This window comes from Anguilla anguilla, chromosome 4 (genome assembly GCF_013347855.1).
Source record: "Anguilla anguilla isolate fAngAng1 chromosome 4, fAngAng1.pri, whole genome shotgun sequence".
Lineage (NCBI taxonomy): Eukaryota > Metazoa > Chordata > Actinopteri > Anguilliformes > Anguillidae > Anguilla > Anguilla anguilla.
In genome coordinates, this window is record NC_049204.1 from 25,307,341 (window position 1) to 25,330,293 (window position 22,953).

The window sequence follows — 22,953 nt, forward strand, 5'->3', positions numbered from 1 at the left end:
GGACTTTTTATTTTTATTTTTTTTCACAGGCTGAACTATGACCCCTGGAAGTGCTCCAGTCGCGACCACGTTCGCTTCCGCGCTCGCGGCGGAGAGTGTTGAAACGTACCCCCATCCTTTCCAAAGCGCCATGAGGTTATGCAGCGTTTTTGTCACAGACGATAGATTTGGGTGACATTTCGCACCTCGGTATACCCGCCAGCAAAATCGCAGCTTAGAACATGAAATGCCAACTGTTTTGACAACAGCACCCCATACCTCAATTTCCATGACATTATCCCACGCATTTATTAAGTGCAGCGGGCTGATTTTCCAGGGTGCAAATGCTCTCAGACACATACTCGCGATCATTAATAGGCACGCAGCCAATCCCGCTGCAGTCAATTTCATATAACACCGCTCCTTTAAATTCACGCCTAGGTGAAAAACGAGCCTTTGCTTGTGCATACATTTTGGTGCTCATAACCCAGACAGCTGAGTAGGAGAAGGGAGAATGGAACAGAAAAAAAAACAGCCAAGAAAAATATACCACTTTTAAAAAATGTCAGCTTCCTTTATTCCTCTTGGCACAGAAGTGAGGCTGGTGGGCTGGTGGGCCAGAGGGAGGCCTCTGCGGTCCACAGCTGGGCGGGGGCCTGCCTCAGCCCTTTGTTCTTTCTCTTAAGAACACCCTGTGCCGCCGCGGATGCTAACTCCATAAGCTTCAGCAGAGCCCTCAGACAGAGCCCTTCTTTGACATGGCTGCACCTGACCCCTCCATCTGCCTCTGAACATCACGCCTTTGTCTCATTGATGTTAGCCCTCCTTTTGTTCCATGACGACTGCACATCCCCCCCCCCCCACAACAATGAGGGTTCATGAGGGGGCCAGAAACCCAAAGACAACATGAATATGCTAGCCCAGCTGTTGCCATCCAGCACCATCCAATTAAAATGCAATAAGGAGTATGCACCAAAAATGAATGAATGATACCGATGAGAAGGTACCTTCACATTTACAACTCAAGTAGTATTTGGGCATGCAAGAGGCAGATCTCTTATTCAATTAGTCCAATTAATTAACCAAACTCGGGAGCCTGTTCAAACCGTGTTAGTTGTTAGTTTTTGAGACTAGTGACAGCCACTAATAAAGCTCACACTGGAGAAGGGCGCTGTATGTGATTAAGCCGTTTTAAATGGGTACTGCTTATTCTCACGTTGCTTTACTCTTCGGAGTGCAGTCCTCATAAGGCACCAATACAATCGCCATGCAAATCACTTAACGGATGCTCGTATACTTAATTGGCTCCTCTGCAGAAGTAATTAAATCGAGGTAAGTTCTAACGAAGGCTTTCCAAGCAGCTGAAAATGACATTGTCTTTTCCTTGATTTATAACATCAAACAGCAGGTGTTCATGCTGTCAGTTCAGGAACACCTACCTCCCAAAAAAAAAAATAAGGAATGAAAACCTGACCTGAACGGATTGCATTCATCCTTCCGTTGTTTACGTATTTGCACAGACTTGCTTGGCTGCGCTAATTGAGACGGGAACAAATGCGCTTAAGAAGAGGCAGGCGGCCATGCTTCCTTATCACAGAGCCTCCCCGGTATATTTATATATTTACGCATCTTTATTTGTGTACGGCTGGTTGTGCGAGCGTCTGAAGCTATGGATGAATCCCCTTTCAAGGCGCCGTCGCACACGTTGTATCCTGGAGCGTTTGAAGTTGTGGCAGAAGATGATTAAGGATGTAGAAGACTCCCCCCCCCCCCACCCTCCCCCGACTGCAGAGTCTGCAGTCTGCATTCACACTAATCAAAAGATTCCCTCAGGGAGAAAAAGCACAGGGTCCGAGGGGATTTCTCCGGTCCCTAATAGGTTGACAAGCCGATACAGGCTGTAAGTCTCAGCACATTCCCCCATGAGCCGAAATGGTGCTTCTAGAATAAGACACACTAGGAATGGACACGATTGCACATCTGACTATTTCTAAATATAAATATTGTAAATATTTGGAAACATATACAATGTAAAAACAGCCTATTTCTGTTTGTGATTGTTATGTCTTTCACATGAAACATTATAAATATAAATATTGTATAAATATATATTTATAAATATTGTATATTCTTTGCACTTCTCTACACTTAGATAATGGTGAAATATTATGATAATGTTGCACTGATGCGAATGGTTGATCACCAATCGTGGAACTAATTATAAGAAGTCTTTATCTGAGGATCTTTTTACCATTCATTCTAAGACTAAGACATTCTAAGATGAAGGGCAGAGACGTCCGAAAGGCAAGTCATTATTCCAGTCAGTAAAGTTGCATGCACAGCAAGAGACACCGTGGTCCAGAGTTCTTTTTTTTATGAATGGATGACACTATTTTATCATAGCCTGTTGCCCATTGTATACCTCTCTGTCCCTCCTTACCGCCCACCTGTGCTTATTATTTGTTCCCATTATGAAAAAATATGAATGTATGGAAGGTCATTTGAACATGCTCTCACTCAGGCACACACACACACACACACACACTCACACACATTCATACAAGCAGACACACAAACAGCCACAGGCAATTACTGCATATTCCTCTTGGACACAGCTCTAATTTGCACAAATACTGGAATATAGAGCCATATGGCAAAAGGGAAGGAACCAAGCATCTTTCACGATTGCCTCAAAACTGCCGTGCAGCAGAATATAAAAATAAAAAACTAACAAAACTAAAAAAAGGATTAGCTTTATGCATGTAAATATCAGTGCAACTTGTTCTTGGTTGCTATGCTATAGGAGCTATTTAACGATTCTCAGCTGACAGCTGTGGCTGAAACAGCATGGGCTCTCCACCATCCAATTATTTTAACCTGTATCTGTTTCACCTTGAAAGCCTGAAATCCATGCTGTGTGCCTGAGAAGCGCGACACAGACTCTGATAATGTTGATAGCGCGCGGTGGAGACCCACCTCAGAATGCACTACGAAGAGCTACAGAGCCGTTCACCTTGAAAAGGAGAGAAAAACACAAGGAGCAGAGGAAGCTGGGCTCTGAGAAACTGCCTGTCAGAGGGTTCGAGAGGCAAGAATTCCAGGCATCCACTGCACATTAACGTCAGATCAAATGGAAAATGCAGACCAAGGCCGCGCTCCCTTACCGAGAGCCTGACGTGTGAATACCGGCGAAACACGCGTGTGCTCGCGTGCGCGTCTGTGGGTGTGTGTTTACACGTTTCGCCCGTGTGTGCGCACACATGAGTGGGCAGGTGATTCAACGCCACAGAAAAATTGACAACATACACACACACACACGTCTTGTGTCATCTCCGGCGCATCCGCAGCGCTCCAGAAACACTCCAAGCGATGAGAAAAGGACGGACGCAGCGGCTAGTGGCGCTGCGAAAACAGCACTTTCGGAAAATTCATTGCAGTGGGGACCATCCAAACACACGGAAAAAATAATAAAAACGTCCTTCGCCAGAACAAAATAAAATAAAATAGAAATTGCATTTCAACAAATAAAGGATGAAGCCTAAAAACCCCAAAGAACCAGGCCTGCAGATGCAGCACTGCCCATCCCCCAGCTCTGTATTCGCATCATAAACGGACTCAGACATGCACGTAAACAGACCCTGCACATTCTGGTGCTCGCTGCTACACCTACGCACGGCACTTTGAACTTCCGCTAAGTACAGATCTTTTCAAAAGATCTTCCACTCTTTCTCAGCGTCTCTAACGTTCGTCTCCTTTTCTCACGCTGATGTTTTCATTCGTAGGCCTCTTGAGAAACATTAAACAGTAGATGACAGAAATTTAACCTTGTGGGCGGAGTGCTTCGGCGTTACGTTCAGAAACCACCTACAGAGAAATCAGTCACGAGAATGACAGAGAGTGAGAATCCGGGTTCTGTCACTTATCAGGTAATTTCTGAGAGGTATTTTGTGTATAGGAGTAAAATAATATTGACCTAAGTCTAATTTACAGACAAGCATTTGGTAGATTTTATGATGACCTTGTAGTATGTTACACATTTTCATACACCATAATTTTTTTGTTTTGTATTTGTTTTGAGTTTAATTTACTTGATCATCCAGGCCATTGAGATACTGGGAGTACATCAGATCATTTGTAAAGACATGTTTTTCTATGTGTATGTGTGTGTGTGTGTGTGTGTGTGTGAGTAAGGGGGGGGGGGGGGTTGGTGGGAGCCTATACTGGAATAAGAAACAGCTTTGCATAAAATATGTACACTTCATCAATCTGTCTTGCTAGTTTGCTGATATGCTCCAAGCCGACATACTAATAACAGCATCACAATGTTTCACAACATTTACAACATCTGAATTGAACAAATGCATCCAGATGCCGATGCCCCCCGTTCTGTGAACCTAAGTGAGAATGCATCGCTAAATTACAAAAAAACAAAAAACAAAAAGAGAACAAAAACGGAGAAATCGGCCACTCAGCGCAAGCGTTGGGGCCTGGAGAGCGGGAGTCCCAGAGGCGGAGGTGGAGGTGTTCCTCAGCAGCGCGTGGCGATTGCGCTGACTGCGGTGGTTCACGCCAGAGAAGCGCGCGCTGAGAGAGAAAAGCAGCAGCCGCGCTCATTCTGCAGAACCTCCTCAGCGCCAGGACCACTGCTGAGTGGATTCACACGTTCCCCTGTGCAGAATTCCCACACCTTCAGCCTTCCAAACCACTGCTCCAGTCCCAACCCAGCGCCCAGCGCCCCACCAAGAACTCCCATTTCAGGCACCACTTCATGTCCAAATCGCCCATCCGGTTTCAATGGGTGTCCAATGTCCAAATCGCCCATCCGGTTTCAATGGGTGGTTTAACGTAGGTGGATAAGCCTGACCCAGTGCCATACTGCATAAATGGCTCTGTACGTACGACCAGAAAAATAGTGACAGGAAAAACACATACAGCAGCTGACGGAACTAACAGCCAGCCAACAGCTGACATTGCTACTTGGAAGGTGGACCTGAAGTGAATCAATTATTTATAACAAGCTCTGCTGCTGAATTGTCCCTTTACCTAATATGAGAGTTCATTATGGTTATGCCCTGACTATAAATCCTGAATTATTCCCCTTTTAAATGGATTAAATGAGACCTCTTTTCCCCCAATAGGAGAGTGGGAAAGAATTGATTGTGGAAGCACACAGTCCCCATGTACCTGTCTCGAGGCTTTTCAATTCTAATGGCAAATATTCCCAGAGTCATCTGCTTGGTGAGATGGGATTCATTTAGAGACATAAATAACCCAAACAAACTCATAGAAGCTGATGGAGTCTAAATACAAGTCAAGATGAATTTAACACCTCGGTGGCAGCTTGCAGACCAACTGGTGTAAACTAAAAATATCAGAGGAGAACTATAACGCTGCATTAGCTGCTAAAAAACACAGTGGCAAACGGGAAACTTCAGAGCCAGAATGGAGAGAAAATTCCACCCAATTAGGCCATTCATTACAGAAGGTGTGGGGCAAGCAACTGTTAAAGCTTTCATATGAAAGGTACAAGTGTGAGTGTGCCTGAGTGTGTGTGTGTGTGCGCGCGTGCGTGCGTCTGTGTGTGTGCGTGTGTGTGAGTGTTGTGTGTGTGTGTGAGTGAGTGAGTGTTGTGTGTGAGTGTGCCTGAGTGTGTGTGTGTGTGTGTGTGCGTGTCTGTGTGTGCGTGTACGTGTCTGTGTGTGCGTGTTGTTTGAGTGAGTGAGTGAGTGAGTGTTGTGTGTGTGTGTACATGTGCGTGTGAGTGCATGTGTGTGCTTGTGTGTGTGTGCATGTGAATATATGACCATGACTGGGATTATCACCCTGCCTGCTTAAGCATTGAAATGGCCAACGAGGGAAACCGAAATACAGAACAAGACCTTCCTGCCGATTGCAAATGGTTTTGATTTTCATTTGATATTTCTGAATGCTTTATCCAATGTTGGACAAAATGCCTTGAAGAGAGTTATTTTTCTTTCTCAAGGGAGGGCTGTCTACCAATATACGGTCTGTGGGATTGCCACAGTTTCAGACAGCATCATCAAAAGGTCTCCAGCCACTTTAATGATACATCTGAGATCTGTGAGTGTGCGTGATTTCCCAAAGTAAATTTACATTCACAGTAGTGGCACACACCCGAGAGTTCATCATTCACCACTGAGGGCCCGCAGGAAAAGAGGGGGAGATCCCATTATGTGGAGCCAAGTGTCATTTCGGACTGGGATTGGATTGAATGCGAAGCTGTTTGAATTGCATTGGAACGGGAATCAGACTATTTATGGGTGGAACTGAAGTCCATTGCAACTGATCTCAATTAGATTTGACATGATTGAACGGCCAAATTGGAAGTGAACCCCCAGAAATGGACCCAGACAGTCACATGGGTGTGGAAGCCCTCCCTCCCTCCCTACCCCTCCCCCCTTTTCGCACCCGGGCTGTTATAAGATGCTGATGGTTTCACGCAGGGCTCCTATTACAGAGCTGTCTCTGCGGATTAAAGTGTTGGGCTGACATCAGCACAGGCTGTAGGCACTCCTACACGACACCCCCCCCCCCCCACCCAGCCCCCACCCCGGCTGCTGCTCCTGCATAACAATACACCTGCCCCCGTCACCCCCGCGCCCCTCGCCCCCGCCCGCGGAGCAGGCGACGAGGGGCGCAGGTGCTGGGAGCCTGTCACAGTCTGTATTAGTCACGGCTAATGAGAATGAATCCCCTTAATTGGAGGTGCTATTTTGCGATAATTGCAGTAAATGCAATTTGCGGGGTTAAACGAAGAAGCCCGGTTGCGGCGTCTAGACGGGGCCGCTGAGCGGGAACAAAGCGCGGCGCCGCGCGACTCCCACCTCGGACCCTGGCGTTTCCATGACAACACGCACCCCCCACCCCCCGCCACCCCCCACCCTCTTGGAAAGACGCTGACGAGAAACTACAGTTGTACGTGTAGTGCTGCCGTTCCAAAAACAAACACTGCCTCTCTTACCCTTGGACACTTCTCCACTTAATCACCATTGATCTGTCTCTGCAGTATCACAGTCTGTCCACTTACCTCTTTAAATAGCACATTTGGCTGCAGCACTAAAGTCATTTAAATACAAATATTTCATGTCATGCATGCATTTTAAATGAAGGTCTATTAAGTGGTGATTTAAATAGTAATACAGCTGTTAAAATTGACTGTAAAGATGTCCCAATTCACAGTATTATATTTGTGTAAGTTAAATTGATTTCCTATCATGTCGATGCTAACGCACAGATGATTTTGAAGGAGTAAACAGTGACCTTGAATGATAGCGTATAAAAGATACATGAACATGCTTAAAGAACTGTTTCCATTTTGTCCCTGAATCCTTCTCATATAAAATATTTATGTAAGTCACTTATTCTGTACAACCCTTTGTTTAGTCATTCAAGGTTCTGTCTTAATGCATTTCTTATTACATGACTAATGCAGATTTGCCAATAAATCCATCGAGATTAAACAATTTTACGCATCACATATTCACTCTGTACCTGTCTCTGCCTGTGCCCAAGGCCTCTCTGAGCCACACTTGTCAAGGACAGGCCGAACAAATGAAAGACCCGAGCAGAGAGCTTCTTCTCTTTCTCTGGGAAGCACAGAGGCATTGATTGAAACCCTCAGCAAGGCTCCCAGACTTCCAGTTAAAATGCCTCTTCTTCGCTGAGGGGGTCAAAGGGCATTCAGCAACTCACCTCTGATCCCACCCCCAATTTATCCTCTTGTCTACCTGGATCTTTGCTGAAATGCATTACCACGGAGAGGTCATCGACCGCGGTGCACTTGGAAAGGAATCAACCCATAATTTTTCATTTAACTACTTGTTTGCTTTGCAGTGTCTGATCCTATCTTGGGAGGTCATGAGGTAAGAAAGGGACTCTTTATGTGCAAGCCTGCGTGGCTGGGCCTACTGAAGACAGCTGCGCAGAGGAGCGGGGAGAGGTGCCCTGGCGATACCCTACAGCTGGGGTAGACAACCCTGGTCCTGGAGTGCCAGTGACCTTTCTTGCTTTTGCTCCATCTGAGCTGGATCACAAGAGTTAGACGGACGATTAAAAGCCCGAGCATGAATATTCTGAACGGTTAAACGCTGAGCGCCTTCAGCAGATGGTCACCTGCATTCATTAAAACTGATTCATTAAAAGGAATCCAATTATGTAGCCATTGGATTACATGGAGCCAAAACCAGGACCGTCTCTGGCACTTGAGGATCAGGGTTGCCTACCGTAGCTCTACAGCATAGATACTCAAATCTGGGTCTGGATTCCAGATCCGGCCCTGGTTATCTTTTCTTCCGAGCAATTAACTAAACAATTTGGTGCTACTGTGCAGACTGCCTTCACACCTGACTCCCAGGTAAAGGGGAGGGTGGAAAACCAGCATTTCTCAGCCCTCGAGGATCGTGATTGAGTAACAGGGCCCTGCAGCACACAGTGTGCATTGGCAGCAGCCGTCTGGAAGGATAGTTCTGTATGATAGGAGCCCGAACTTTCACACCGACAGCGAGGTGCCGAGCCACTAATTACCAGCGGCAGGCTAAACTACCCCAAAAAACTCAGCTGCTGCAATCAGACAGCCTGGAAATCCATTCAGGAGTGTATGGGCATAAGCTATGGTCCATGGCTGGCATCAGGTTTAAAGCTGTTTGGTCACACTACCCTGGGTGACTCAGGTCCTATAGCTTCAGGTGCTATATCTTTGGCTAATGCCTCCACTCTTCCGATTAGAATGGATTCAGGTATTTGGAAAGGTCTTAACAGTAGGGAAACCCCCCCTCCTCTCCCCCATCCCTTTTCCTTTCCCTTCTCATGTGCTCATCTGTTGGGGAAGAAAGTGTCCTTTTCTCTCACCCCCCCCGAGCGAGAGGGGAAATTGTCTGCCGGAGAGGGAGCGCTAACTCAAGCAGACACGCTTAATGGGCAGTGCTGATGCAGCTGCTTCACGGCAGGTACTGAAAGCCAATGGACTGGCACGCTTCAACATGCTAACCAAAATGAGCTCATCAGCTCCAACGTCCTCATTGGCCAGCGGGGGTCAGGTAGCCTGGTGGTGAGTGGATTAGGGCCGTGAGATTTGCAGCGGCTGCGTGGCAAAATGGATCTGGAACTGGACCCGCAATCTGAGTTGGTTGGTTTGATTCCCCAAGTAGGGTACTATCGATATACCCTTAAGCAAAGTACTTAACCTGAATTGCATCGGTATACTGCATGTCCAATTGTATAAATGGATACTAAGTTAAAAAAAAAGAAGCTGTGTAAGGAGATCCAGATAAGAGTATCTGCTGAATGATAGATACTTTATTATTATTATACCAGTCTTTACTGACAGAGGACTCTTATGGAATATGAGCTGGCCAGAGTAATTTCGGCTTTCGTCTCTCAGAACGGGTACACCTTACATGCTGGGGAAATTGTCCCATTGAACAGTGAAGTGGGCCATAAAAGCTGCAGCACTTGCAGTATTCGAGCGATGGACATTTACGGTCTCGTAAACACGTCCTGCTCTACCTCAGCGTCCTGCTTCCACTTCAGATTGCCACCCTCCAGGTGTCTCCTCGTCATAATCATATGAGTCGTTTGAATTTTCCCTTCCATAAACGAATGGACAATGGCTCGGCGTCATTTCGGGAGGATAAAGACAGGGTGTTCATATTGCTGCAGCTGCTTTAGCAGCAATATGACAGCTAACCTTCATCCCAAGCTTACTGCCAAGACTTATTACTCCAAGTATTCATGCATTTCATTGACATTTTTGAAATGAAATAAAAACCCTGAGTCTGGAGGCGTAGAACAAGTACAAAGAGCAAGTGAATCAACAGACAGCAAAACAGTCTGTGTGCAGACTGCCCCCTTTTCTTCACCGGTGAACTCATTTCTACATATATACACTAAATCCACTCCAAATTCTGTGATAATAACCGTGGTAATAAACACAGAGGGTCGGCTGGCACTGAAATCCGTCCCTCCACTCCTCTCCAGCTGTTTTCCGAGCAGAAGGGGACGCACCGATGTGTCCTGCGTTAGACGTGTGCCAGAACGAATAACGGCGGGGCAGTTTCTCCAAAACTGTGAGCGCGCGCAAAAAAAAAAAAACAGACAAAGACTGAAAACCGTTGTTTGCAGTCGTAAGTGAATAAATTACGAATGATTGCGCTCTGTAATGAAGGCAGCCGAGCATATTGTGCAAACGCTTCGCTTCTTAATGGTTTAATTAAGAACTTCACTCAAAACCGGAGAAGATTCAGCCGCTGGAATGAGCAAATGCCCGTGCCAGAACACTGTGAAACTCCGACGCTCGGCTAATTGTTCCACCAGAAGCAGATGTCTCTTCACTTCTTACTTATATTCCTTCCTTCGTAATGAGAAGCGCTCCAAGGCTCACCAAACGTTGTTTAAACCTAGTGATTTACCCAGAGTACACCTACTGATCATCTCTCCATTTATCTCCTTTCTTCACGGTACAGGTCTATATCCTCAGGCATGATGGAGATTTTTGGACTAATGGTTTTTATTTCAAATGACTATTTTCCCATAATTATCTACAGTAACAAATTAAATATTTTAAATGTTAAAGCCCATATTGAGCCCATTTACAGTATTACCTCATATGACCCATACTGCAGTGGGCCAGCCAACCTACCTAAGAACGTTCAGGTCACAAGACTTACACCAAGCAGAAGAGCAAATAAGTTAATAGGTTTGCTTAACTTAAGTTGTCTGGTAGTCAGCAAACTTGTCATTGAGAGAGGGAGAGAGGAAGAGAGAGAGGGAGGGAGGGAGAGAGGTAGAGAGGGAGAGAGGTAGAGAGAGAGAGAGGGAGAGAGAGAGAGGCAGAAGGCCTAAATCTTTTCTTTCTCTCGTGCAGTGAAGGCGTTTGGCCCCTCAGCTAGCCGAACGATTAATGGCCCAACTCATCAGGACAATCTGCACAAGTGCCCACAGCTCATAAACCTTGGAGCAGATCAAAGTGCCATGTGAGGGAAGGCTTATTTACTTCCACAATGTCAGTAAACAGCTTCAGAGGCTTCGGTTTGTTACAACAGTCGGTCGGTTCCCAGCTTTCTGGCACACCGCGTTGATGTAGCGCAAAGCTATCGACAGAGGTGTCCTCCCCGCTGCTCCTGGTCCCCTGCTGGCAAATTTCACGGAAGCTCTGTTCCATCAGGGTTTGTAATTCAGTCCTATTGATTAGCTGCAGAGCATCGTACTCCATCGCCCCCGAAACTGCGTTCTGTTGCAAGCATTGGCTTTCCTTTTTTTTTTTTTTTTTTAACAAACTATTACCCCCACACCTCCCCCTTCACTTTACTTGCCTCCCAATGACAAAAGATAGTATTGACTGAGAAATCCTAGGCACCGGACTCAAGCTGAGGTCAACCCCCCCACACAGCAAGCCCCCCTGTCCTCTACACTAACCGTGGATCAATTCTCCAGACTAGACCACATAGACCTAAATGAGTTCGTTCAAAACAGATTGATGGAGCCGGTGAGAGAAGAAAATGCAAACATGCAATGCTCACGTTCTCTTCGGCCGTCCCTCTCTTCGGTCCCTGGCGGATGCAGAAAACAGCAGCTGTCAGACCACTGAAGGATGGGATCTGCGCCGAAGCAGCACGTCTGAGCAGGAGGAAGTGCATTAACCAGAGCAGCACGTCTGATCAGGAGGAAGTGCATTAACCAGAGCAGCACGTCTGATCAGGAGGAAGTGCATTAACCGGAGCAGCACGTCTGAGCAGGAGGAAGTGCATTAACCGGAGCAGCACGTCTGAGCAGGAGGAAGTGCATTAACCACTGCAGCACGTCTGAGCAGGAGGAAGTGCATTAACCACTGCAGCACATCTGAGCAGGAGGAAGTGCATTAACCGGAGCAGCACGTCTGAGCAGGAGGAAGTGCATTAACCGGAGCAGCACGTCTGAGCAGGAGGAAGTGCATTAACCGCTCCAGCACGTCTGAGCAGGAGGAAGTGCATTAACCGCTGCAGATAGAAATGACAAGTCATGGAGATGGACTTTCCATGGGACGCAATACTGAGCCACATCAAACAGATGATGGACACCAAACAAGCAAATTAAGCATTTGCTTGCCTGCATGCTGGTTCAGTACCAATATCAACCCAATATAAGTTGAATTTGAAGTTGAAGACGGATTTTCTCAAGGCTTTCCATATTTCCGAAATATAGATCAAGATCAAGACCAAATTGCCTTAGCCTCGATTGCAGCGTGCTCACTGACTCGTTCGTTTAGTCGAGAGATGTCAGCCTCCAGTTCTGGAAGCTCACAGTGTCTGCAGATATTTGTGGTTTCCTTTCAATCAGCAGCCAATTATTGCCTTGAAAGCAAAGTGAGTGGACTCTTTAGCCAATCAATGACTTTAAATTAATCACCCGTGCTTAAACACACCAAAAACCAGAATATAGCTACTGTGGTCCAGGATGGCAGTTTGACACACTTGGTCTAGGCCCATGCTACTTCTGCTTACAGCATGCTTTGAACGCCACCTAGAGGATACCAAAGTTGTGCACTTTGTCAACCTGCTGCTGACCAGGTTTTACATTACATTACATTACATTACAGGCATTTAGCAGACGCTCTTATCCAGAGCGACTTACACAACTTTTTTACATAGCATTTTACATTGTATCCATTTATACAGCTGGATATATACTGAAGCAATTTCGGTTAAGTACCTTGCTCAAGGGTACAACGGCAGTGTCCTACCCGGGAATCGAACCTGCGACCTTTCGGTTACAAGTCCAGTTCCTTACCCACTGTGCTACACTCCGTCCTCAATAATTGATAAGTAGTAGACAATTATTAGTGAGGGTCGAAGCAGGTTAAAGAAACGTGTTCTTTTTACAAGAGACTGAAGGCTGTTCACACAGAAAAATAATCAAAGTTCACAACTCTTTATAGGCTACTTCATCCACATGCTTGCCACTCATCTGACAATGGCTAACACTTTTACACAAAGTATTCACATTTAAAAAAAAAAAAGATTTTGTTGCATTGAAAACAAATCATACGCTGTATATGGTTGTTATTGACTGTCTCATATGCAGCTACTCTGGCAAGTGCCTGATTGGCCTGCAGGGGTCGCTGCTGCAGGATGAGATGCTGTCATCCCAGCTGATTAAACAAACTCCCCCACCCCTGGGTAATCCTAGAGCCAACTTGACACCACCATAACCAGCCTGCCAGCCACAGCTGGCACTGGTATTTGTCACCAGATCGTCGAGCTCATCCATGCACTGGAGCAGTGCCTGAACAGGACGAGCCACCCAACACTCCAGCACTGTGAACTCATGCTAGGCATCGCACAGCAACATAATTTAAAAGGTCAGGCTGATGCTGTTGTTTGTAGAACATTGCTCACGGCGAACAATGCCATGAGATTCACACCTCTGCTCCCCATTCATATGTACCCATTCTAATTCAAACAGCCTTTCGATGATCTAAAACAGATGACTTTTAAATTCCACAGTCTGTAAACTTGACAACAAACTTCAATAACTGTGAAGCATGGACATACGCATCTGCCATTTTTTTATGATGATGTATATAAGAGTTTTAATTACAGTCTGTAGTTTGCAGATCACTAATAATTTGTACAGATTAGTTAAAATTTTGAGAACGTGGGCAGAATTTCAGACAGCAAGAAATGCAGATGGTACCACGCCAACACTCTCAAAAAGGATGTGTTATTATCCAACACACTTTTTGTGCCACTACTTTTGTGTTACAAATACACTATTTTTGTTAGGGAGACTTTTTAACACAGACTGTGTTAAAGGTAACCCAAAATGTGCTGTCCTTATCTAGACATAGAGATGTTTTTAAAAATGACACATTATGTGTTGTTTTTAACATCTGTTTTGAGAGTGAACTTTAATTTCCTGGAGAAAGCTATATAATGAACCATCACAGACACATGGCTTGGCTGTTTCTTTTTTTTTTTAAATCTTTTGAACCAGTGCTACACAGCTGCTGTATAAATCCACTGATCTTTAAATCTTTGGATGAGTCATCATATCTAGGATTCCAAAATACCAGCCAATCCACATTGTGTAAATATCAGTGAATCTGCACAGCAGCTGCACAGTATTGACCCACATTAAAAGACTGCACTCATGTTCTGCTTGGTGGGATCAGCACTGGCGCTGTGCAGATTCACTGATGTTGAAATCACATTGGCCTACTCATCCCATTCACAGTAAGCTGATCCCACTCATATGTAAATCTATGGATGTGCACAGCTACAAGGCAGATGTGACCTGCAAAAATGTGGGCCTATGGTCTTCAGCTGCCTTCTCCCAGTCATCAAAGCTCTTTCCTCACTCACCTGCAATACCACAAACTGGGTCTCATTCTTCTTCAGTGGTTTTATAGATGGGACACAGACACAGCAAGTTAGAGGTGCATTCTGCCACCTACAGTGCTGGGATGTGGAGCTGGCAAAGAAAAAACACAATTCCTAATATCCAACAAGAAACAGTAAAAGCTTCCTAAAAATCTGATTGACTGCTATATAGTGATCACTTTCTTTGGGTTCTGGCCTGTCTGTTACCAAGACGAATATTTTTTTCCATCCTGCTCTCACTCAAACACCTGTTAAGCTGTGCAGGTTTGCCACGCCATAGGCCTACCTAATCACACACACAAGCTTGCACCTAGCATGTCTAAAAAAATCCCAGTGATGTTATGCTAAATTAAAACAACAACAGAACAATGGGTTTCCTGATTAAGTCAGTGTCTTGAATAAGCATACATGAAAAACTGACATGTGAACAGGAAAACTAATACAGTCTGGCTCAAATTATCTGGACCCAGCTGTGTACACTTGAAGGAAGGAATAGCCTACTTTAAGTCCATAACAATATCATTCAGCACACATTTATTCAGTTAATCAGTTCCATCCTTGGCCCTCATTAATAAAAAATGTAAATCTACCACCTGTTCATTAAAAGAAAAGGTGGTAAACCAGGTTCAGCTCAAATCTTCCCTTCAAAACCACAATCACATGCTTACAGATTAGCTGTCTAACCCCAAATTGGACTTCGCCAACTTAAATATTCTCAACAGTTCAGCGAATTACTGGATGACTCCCAACGTTTTATTCAAGGTTACCTATTATGCCACAGCGTGTGTAAGTCTCCAAATTTCCGACTGCAGGGAAGAACCTGATAAGAATCTTTCATGGTAAGAATCTGTCTAGAAGTACACCAGTGCCATCTACGGGGCATATTTGTTATATCGTGCATCTACTCAGCTGTTAATTAACTATTCTAGTAGACATTTAAGAATGGAAAATCCATTGAGGACATTCCAAATGATTTAATATAAAGTCGAAATATCGTTAAACGTATTGCCTTGCGAATATTCAATTACCTGGACACCACCAGTGGACGCCGAGATGCATGCCAGCACTGTCGTAAAGAAAAAAAATACGGCACTCCGCCCTCAAACGTATTCCAACCATTCAGACGGGAAAATGGCTGCTTCGTTGATTTGCAGTGAGACCGTAAGCAGGTAAAGATGGCAAAGCACGTGTTTTAATTCTAAATGAGAAATACTTTAATTATTTGCATTTAACAAATAAATACGACTCTCTCATCATCATTTTTATTTCATATTATTTAATGTATTTCAAATCAACTTAACTTCGACAGACAGCGTTTGCATGCTCAAGCAACCAGCTAGTACAGCGAGACGAGGCAATTTGTATTTCTAATATACATTTTATTTATTTGTCATTGTTTTTTTAAAAACCATAACTAGCAGTGTTATAGCTGAAACTGAAGTATTGTATTTCACGACAGGGTGAGTTCTGTACTGAACAGAGATGTCAAACAGTTCGGGAAGAAGTTTATGTTTGACTCAAATGAAGAGACGTGCTGGAACTCTGATCAGGTGCGTCTAGCCCTGAAGTGTGACATTGGGTACCAATAAAGATATTTCATAATCATAACGAGCTATCGTTAATTATGTTTTCATCCCGATATTGATAAATTTCAAGCACGCTGAGATTTCATTTATGGAAATTTAGGGCGGTACTCAATGGGTGGTCCTGGAGTTTCCTCAGCCAGTTAAGGTCTCTGAAGTCAAGATTCAGTTCCAAGGAGGATTTTCAGGAAAAACTTGCAGATTGGAAGGTAATTCAGGCTACATTTAACACAAAACCCACCCTCGACACTCGAAAAAGAAAAGTATTTCTTGTAATTCCCCTTCCTCATGCTCTTTTTCTTTGAACAGATGGTACACTTGTGCTAAAGATAGCTGTCTACATCCAGTGCATCTGTCAATGAATGAATGCATCTTCTTCGCGGTTTATTTATATGTATTTATTTGAATATTGAACCCTCTTGTCACATTTTTATCTCTGCCTGTTGGTATGAATGATGATTTTGTTTTCATCCATTGTGGCAAGAACAGCTTCTGTGCAATGCAATCGCTATTCTAGGTAGTAGTGCAACACATCTTACATGAACAGCACAGACACTGACACAGAAACACTATTTGCAGACTTGGCGCAATGTTGTGTGCTTTTTACAGAGGGCTTCAATTCCAGCATAACACAATCTGTCAGAGGTACCATCCAAATTTTGTTATCAACTCAGGGACACATTTAGGTCTGAAGTGGTGTTAAAATATTTAATGCTGTACCATGAAATGTTTAATTACACTGTTGTTCTTTTTATTTCAGGGTGTATGAAAGAAGGAGAATTTGAAAAGTTATCAGATTTTTATCCAGAAGACAATAACTCCATGCAGATATCCTTTGTAGCTTTTGTCACAAACTTGAGTTTTCTGCCTGGTCTATGTTGAAAGCAATTTACTCAGTCTCCTAGTGTCAAAGAATATTAATCTTTTTTCCCTCCAGGATTGAAAACTACAAATTAGATGACAGTGAAAATTGATGTATTCCTTGGATGTAATTCCAGTACTTGGTACTACACCGCAAGCAGAAGCGCAATGGCTTCCTTTGTTGCTTAGTGCTGTTATGCTTTCTGAGCATGTGTGCTAATGCAGAGATGAGTGTGGCCCATTTGCTGTTTATCTTCTAAATGTGAGTGTTGAGCCTCTTCCAGTGTGACAGTTAGAGATGCTGTGCTCTTGGGAAAGGGTGCTGTTCTTTCAGTCTCTTTATAAAGCCGTCACCTATAGCCTAACCTTTAGTACAGGGGGCATCAGTTTCAAGCAAAGCCATTACATGTACTGTATGTGGTCTAGGTACTGTGTCCTCTGGCTTTTTGAGATACATATGTGTTTGCTCTCTGTCCTTCCTTGACTTCACACCCACGTCTTTCCCATTCAGGAAGCCCCCTTGGCACAAAAAGTAAAAATATTTTTTGAGAACAGTACGGACTTCTTTGGGAGAATAATTGTTTATTCCTTGGATATCCTGGGAGAAAGAGCTTGACTGTGTTTGCTTTTCCGGAGAGAGGGAGTGGGACCAAGATGATGGAGGAGCAGCACAGCATGATCCAAGCACTGTGAGATGTGTCCTCCTATCCGCTCCTGTGCAAAAACAACCAACTGGGCCTTTTATGGAAAGGACAGACCTGACTGACTCACTGCTTTTATTACATTACATTTTATCTACCCCTCCCTCCCCCTCTATTTTTTTGTAAACCGATGAGAATTTTCTTGAGTGTGACTGACTGTCTTACAGGTATGTGCCTTAATTATAGTAAATAACATTTTTAAGAATCTGAAAAGATAAAAACAATATTAAAACAATAATTGCAGTACATATTCAGGTAGCTATGGCTGTTCTTGTTTCTTGTGATGGATTGGCGACCTGTCCAATGCATGCTGGGATAGGCTCCAGCCCTCCCACAGCCCTGACCAGGAATCAGAGAGTCAGATGAACGATGGATGGATGTTCTTGTTCCTGCTTTTTCTAATTTCACATCATAACTCCATTATTGGGCACAAAAAACTCACATACTTGCCTTTTTTTCTCCATTGGTGCTTTATTGTTTTTGCCATTTCAACAATGGACCAGGATTTAATTCTCAGTAAGAAAGTTCCAACCCACCAAAACAATCCCAAATATATAACACATGCAGAAAAAAAAAATATACATATATATACATTAAAGCTAGTGCAGTCATTGAAATGGTGAAAATAAGGAAGAGTGAAAATGTCTGTGCCTGCTGAAGGGAAATATTTGGGGCTTCTCCATAATGTATGAGAAACACAGAGTGGGGCCTGCCCCAGGCCTCCATCATTACCCATACTGCATTGCTGCTGCAGCACAGAGGCAGACGGATGCTCTCCTTTCTTCAAAGCCCCTCCAGCCGGGGACGAACTCACGCCAGGGACGAACTCACGCCGGGGATCTCGCGGTCCTTGCATCATGCCTTTTGCTTCAGCAGTTTCAGGATGTGATTCTCAATCACCTTTTGGACTGTAAATGCAAAGCGGAGCTCGTTTCTGATTTTATGGTTAACTCAAAGTTTCTGAGCTTTGCACTCAGCAATGTAACAGTTATGCTAATTCTCAGTCTTGTACCCTGAACCCACGGCTTTGCGAAGACCAGATTTGGCTGTTTTCGCGCAAGATTATGAGAAAAATGATTAAACGTGGTGATTCTCACCAAACCAAAGAGTTACTCTTTCTGTGCTAGATTTCTAACCGTATCACAGTTACACGGGACTGCCTGATTCTGGCTGCTGTAAATCTGGGGTGCTCACCCTTCTTGTGTCCCAGAGCCACAGCAAGGTCCATAGGGCTGTACCCAGAGTCTGCTTCCACCGTCAGATCTGCCCCCCCGGCTGAAACGCATAGGACACCCAGAGCCACCGTGACTGACAGCACACGGGCGGAACCCGTGTTTGTGAGCTGAGGTCATGGATGGGAGCGCAGACTCACCCAGGAGGGTGTCCACACACTTCACGTGGTTCCCCCGTACTGCATAGAGGAGAGGCGTTCCTCCATTCTGAAAATACACATTTCAAATCCTGTGCTGATGTACTGAAAAGCAGCCCCGTGGATTGTCTCACTGAGTGTCACACTGAGTGAATTACATTACATTACAGGCAGAATGAAGCTTATGTTGTGCACAGTAGAGTTCCGTACTATTACTCTAATGTATTAATCGAAGGCAGGGGTGCGTAGTTCTGTTCCTGGAGATCTACCATCCTGTAGAATTTCATTTCGACCCTAATTTGCCAAACCTGATTATGCTCATTAGCAGCTCAATGAGATCTCTAGTTGTTGAATGAGGTGTTTGAGTGAAAACCTACAGGACGGTAGATCTCCAGGAACAGGATTGGGCACCCCTGATCTAAAGGTACAGCTGTACAGGTTTTGGTAGTGATATTTTAGCATTGGAGGGACCTATTTAAAAAATGTGAAGAAGCCAAGTCAAATGTCTCAACAAGTTTTAACACTTTTGGCACTTTCCCTTGACAAACCTGTATTAGGAGGTGATGGCCTTACCCAGTCGTATGTGTTTATGTCCACGCCGTGCTGGAGAAGGATGCTGATGATGTCGGCGTAGCCGCCGGAGCTGGCCAGCGTCAGGGCGCTCTCTCTCTCTCGAGCCAGAGCTTTAGGATCTGCTCCCTGAAAGACACACGGACGCTTCCATTAGCAGGCAGCCAGCCGTCCGCCTGTCCACCTTTTCATCATTGAGAAGAGGCCATAATGTACTGCTCAAATGCATCAAAAATTGTGAATATGCCCAGGACTGTGTGTACCGTGTACACATACCTCCAAGTGATGAAATAAGAAAAACTATGTATAGTATTTTAGTAGGCATCTGTTTCGAATATACCAGTGATTCTCAGACTTTTTCAATCAGGCCCCCCTCTGGTAGTAGGACACTTTTTCAAGCCCCCTTGACAACTGATTCCACTTGGGCGAAATTTTCTTTTTGATTTCTAATGAACTCCCCCCCCCCCCCCCTTCTTCTGCCCCCCTGTGGTTTCGACTTTGAGAATTTCTGGTCTACTCATCTACTCACATACAGATGCTACAGCAAAGAAACAAATGTCTGGTCTGTGTGCACCCTTTAAAAAAATGGAATCTGGCTCCCAAGAAATCATTCTATTCTGGGACAAAGGCAAAAAGGCTCTCACTGAGTCCAATGTGTGTTTGTTGGTAGCTGTGAATGGCATTGTGACTGTGCGCCTTGCTCGGTACAGTCACAGCTCATGCCAGGCGTGATGACAGACCTTCTCCAGGAGGAATTCCACCACTGCGATCTCCCCGAACGCTGCAGCCCACATGAGGGGAGTGAATTCCCGCTCGTCTCGACTGTTCACCAGAGACCTGTCTGCACCAATTACAACGCATGATATTCGAGTGTCATTTACATAGTCCACATAGCCAGCCTTCCTGTGCATTATAGTACTTGTAGCATGTAAGAGTACACTGTGCTTAAATGCAAAGGCATTCTTAAAGCTTTTATCTGTGCCCTTCTGTTGTTTCTCAGCCATTTTCGTCTGTAAAAATGTATTCAAAATGGTTATCTTGACCGCAAGTGACATTGTGACTCTCAGTAATTTGAAATAAAGTATACAATCTGAAAAAGCTGTTTTCTTTGCATGAATGTTATCATTTTATGTTGAAAAATACTGGAAAAAGCAATGCATGTTCAAGCTGATTATAAAATTTCCAACTGAAAAATGCATTAACTGCTCAATTATGTAGGTATGAACTAATACATTAGGGAGGTGTAATGATTATTGTTTAACACAAATGCTAATTATATCTTAATTTTTATTTTGTTATTTATTACAAGTAACATTTATTATACCAAAAAGAGAAATTGTTGCACAGTATTGCATTAATCATAATCAAAAGCTGTTTATAAATGCAGTGTTTCCGTAATTTGTGCCAGCACTGTTAAGACGTGGAGTTTGGAGTTTTTTTTCTTTATGATAACCTCTGGAGCTCAGTAAGAAATCACTTTGCTAGAACATTCCTCTCAGTCACCAGCGCAAAAGCAGTCACTGGCAGTGAGATGCTCACCTCTGCTCAGGTGTGCTGCTAGCTGCGTGACCTCACCCTGTGCAGCCAGCTGGTGAACTGAGAGAGCTGAGGAGAGAGGTCAGAGATCAGTTCTACAGGCCTTTTGATACCAAAACCAAAGCTTTCAGGTGACTGCGGTTTACAAAATGCCCATATTAAATACATACAACTGTCTTGGATGACAAAAACATGTTGCAGTGAAAATATTTGTATAATATTTAGATCTAGTAAAATACATATTTCTTGAGATTAAGACTAGAAATTAATGTAAAAAATAATAATTAGCCAGGTCTTAGAAGGATATAACAGTAAGTATCAATAATCTACCTGATGATTTCTTTCTTGATTTAGCAATGGTATGTATAATGGGTACCCCAGCTTTGCTATAAATGAGTAATGCATTTGAAATCCAGTTCCTGGTATTTAAAAAAAAAAAACAGACCATAGAGCTGACTGTTTTTTTTTTTTTTTTTTCCCCCAGAGCCTCGCTTACTGTCTAAAGTGGCCGGTAGAGCTGTGACCTCATTCCCACGCTGCCTGTTGGTTAGAGTTGTGGAGTGTTTGAATAAACTATCCTCGTTCTTGTTTTCTGCGGTGACGGTTAGGCCTTTTAGCAAAGGGAACAAAAAGAACAATCAATAACTATACTGAAATGATAGCATTGATTGTCATACAGCTGTAATGGTATGAGAGCTTATGATACATAATATGAAGCAAACATTGAAAATACACAACCAAAAAATCTGAAAAGGACACCACTCGAATCTGCTAACTGGCAAGACTTTTAATTTGACATTTGAGGCAGAAAGCAGCTGCATATTACTGTACTAATATGCTGATCTTGATTGCCACTGCACGTCCTGCCACAATTGATCACATGGTTGAGATCTGGAAGTCACAGTTTTAGCATAAGCAGTTAGGAAGTGAAAAATTAGTGGCAAGTATATTTTGGTGCAATAATGAAGAAGTGTCCTATATTACCCATGAGAGGTGCTCCATTTGAGGCAACTGGGACATCATTTAGCTCATGGCTGATTACTGGTGGGTCAATTGGGTACAAATTAAGCACTAATGTCTCTTGATCTGAGCTGTCACTGCTGGCTGCCTGTTGGTCTGCTAGTGTCATTTGTGCAGTTGCGTCGCTGGATGTTGGCTGCAAACTGGAAGAACACTGAGATTCCACATCTCCTTCAGCAGTTTCCATTCTGCCCCTAGGAAATGCAAAAATTTTCACTTGGTTTAAAGATGGAGAGTATGCTAATTACTGAATTTCAAATAGACTCCATAAATACAATGGTGAAAGTGCCACCAATTTTATTTTGAAATGCATTATTGTTATTTAGTCTTTTCTTGCTTCAATTAAATCTTGTCTGTAATCAATACCAGCATAACCCAACTCCTGCTCCTCAATCCATAGCGTCATAGTACGTCATTCATACCATGTCACGTTGCATGTTGCTGAGGATGCTCGTAACTGATAGGCCGTATTAGCTAGTTGCCAAGCCACCTCTCACAGCTACTCAGCATTTTCAGTGAAGTATAGCACGCACGATATCCAACAGTCATATAATTAATACCTATCAATATATTTTAATCGCATATATAAATATAACTGCAGTGTGTAACTACCTTATAATAGATTAAAATGTAGAACATTACCAGTGGCGCTTGCAAGCTCTTGTGTCATTAACTTCCTGATATCACTATCAAAAGTGAAACTAAATTTGTTTAAGAAATCCCATAATGCAATTGAGGGACTTCATGGAAATGAATAAAACAAATTTTTCGAAATATATTTTATGTCAACGCCACTTCGCTTTCACGTAAATAATATTATTTATCAAGTGTACTTTGCTGCTGATTACCAGAGACATTCACTGATACACATTTGTTTAGCGGTAACTTCCATATAAATCGGCTGTGAGTGGGTGGTACCTCGTAGACAGATGGCAACACCTTATCCAATCAGCGAGTTT

The 22,953-nt window shown here is 43.8% G+C and overlaps 2 protein-coding genes and 1 long non-coding RNA gene across 5 annotated transcripts; 1 reads left to right on the forward strand and 2 right to left on the reverse strand.

Annotated features, from left to right (window-relative positions):
* Positions 1 to 11,026: 11,026 nt before the first annotated feature.
* Positions 11,027 to 15,447, reverse strand: LOC118226499. Its single transcript, XR_004765049.1, has 4 exons — positions 15,383 to 15,447; positions 14,337 to 14,445; positions 11,517 to 11,613; positions 11,027 to 11,128 (listed from the first exon to the last, which is right to left on the reverse strand). It is a non-coding gene; the product is annotated as an uncharacterized LOC118226499 (long non-coding RNA).
* On the forward strand, positions 15,107 to 17,923 carry nr2c2ap (nuclear receptor 2C2-associated protein). The gene is made up of 6 exons (XM_035416183.1): positions 15,107 to 15,193; positions 15,397 to 15,523; positions 15,814 to 15,904; positions 16,041 to 16,146; positions 16,698 to 16,765; positions 17,295 to 17,923. The coding sequence occupies exons 2-6, from the start codon at positions 15,408 to 15,410 to the stop codon at positions 17,412 to 17,414; spliced, it is 501 nt and encodes a 166-aa protein (XP_035272074.1). The 5' UTR covers positions 15,107 to 15,193; positions 15,397 to 15,407; the 3' UTR covers positions 17,415 to 17,923.
* Positions 17,924 to 18,266: 343 nt separating this feature from the next.
* Positions 18,267 to 22,874, reverse strand: rfxank (regulatory factor X-associated ankyrin-containing protein). Of its 3 annotated transcripts, XM_035416182.1 has the most exons (9): positions 22,637 to 22,868; positions 21,959 to 22,188; positions 21,471 to 21,584; positions 20,978 to 21,043; positions 20,179 to 20,279; positions 19,442 to 19,567; positions 18,872 to 18,938; positions 18,694 to 18,774; positions 18,267 to 18,407 (listed from the first exon to the last, which is right to left on the reverse strand). In XM_035416182.1, the coding sequence occupies exons 2-9, from the start codon at positions 22,179 to 22,181 to the stop codon at positions 18,355 to 18,357; spliced, it is 831 nt and encodes a 276-aa protein (XP_035272073.1). In that variant the 5' UTR covers positions 22,182 to 22,188; positions 22,637 to 22,868; the 3' UTR covers positions 18,267 to 18,354. The 3 variants fall into 3 exon arrangements, with proteins under 3 accessions (XP_035272073.1, XP_035272071.1, XP_035272072.1); XM_035416180.1 differs by having other exon boundaries at positions 18,373 to 18,407; positions 18,694 to 18,938; positions 22,637 to 22,874; XM_035416181.1 differs by having other exon boundaries at positions 18,373 to 18,407; positions 18,694 to 18,938; positions 22,607 to 22,874.
* Between the last annotated feature and the right edge of the window lie 79 nt (positions 22,875 to 22,953).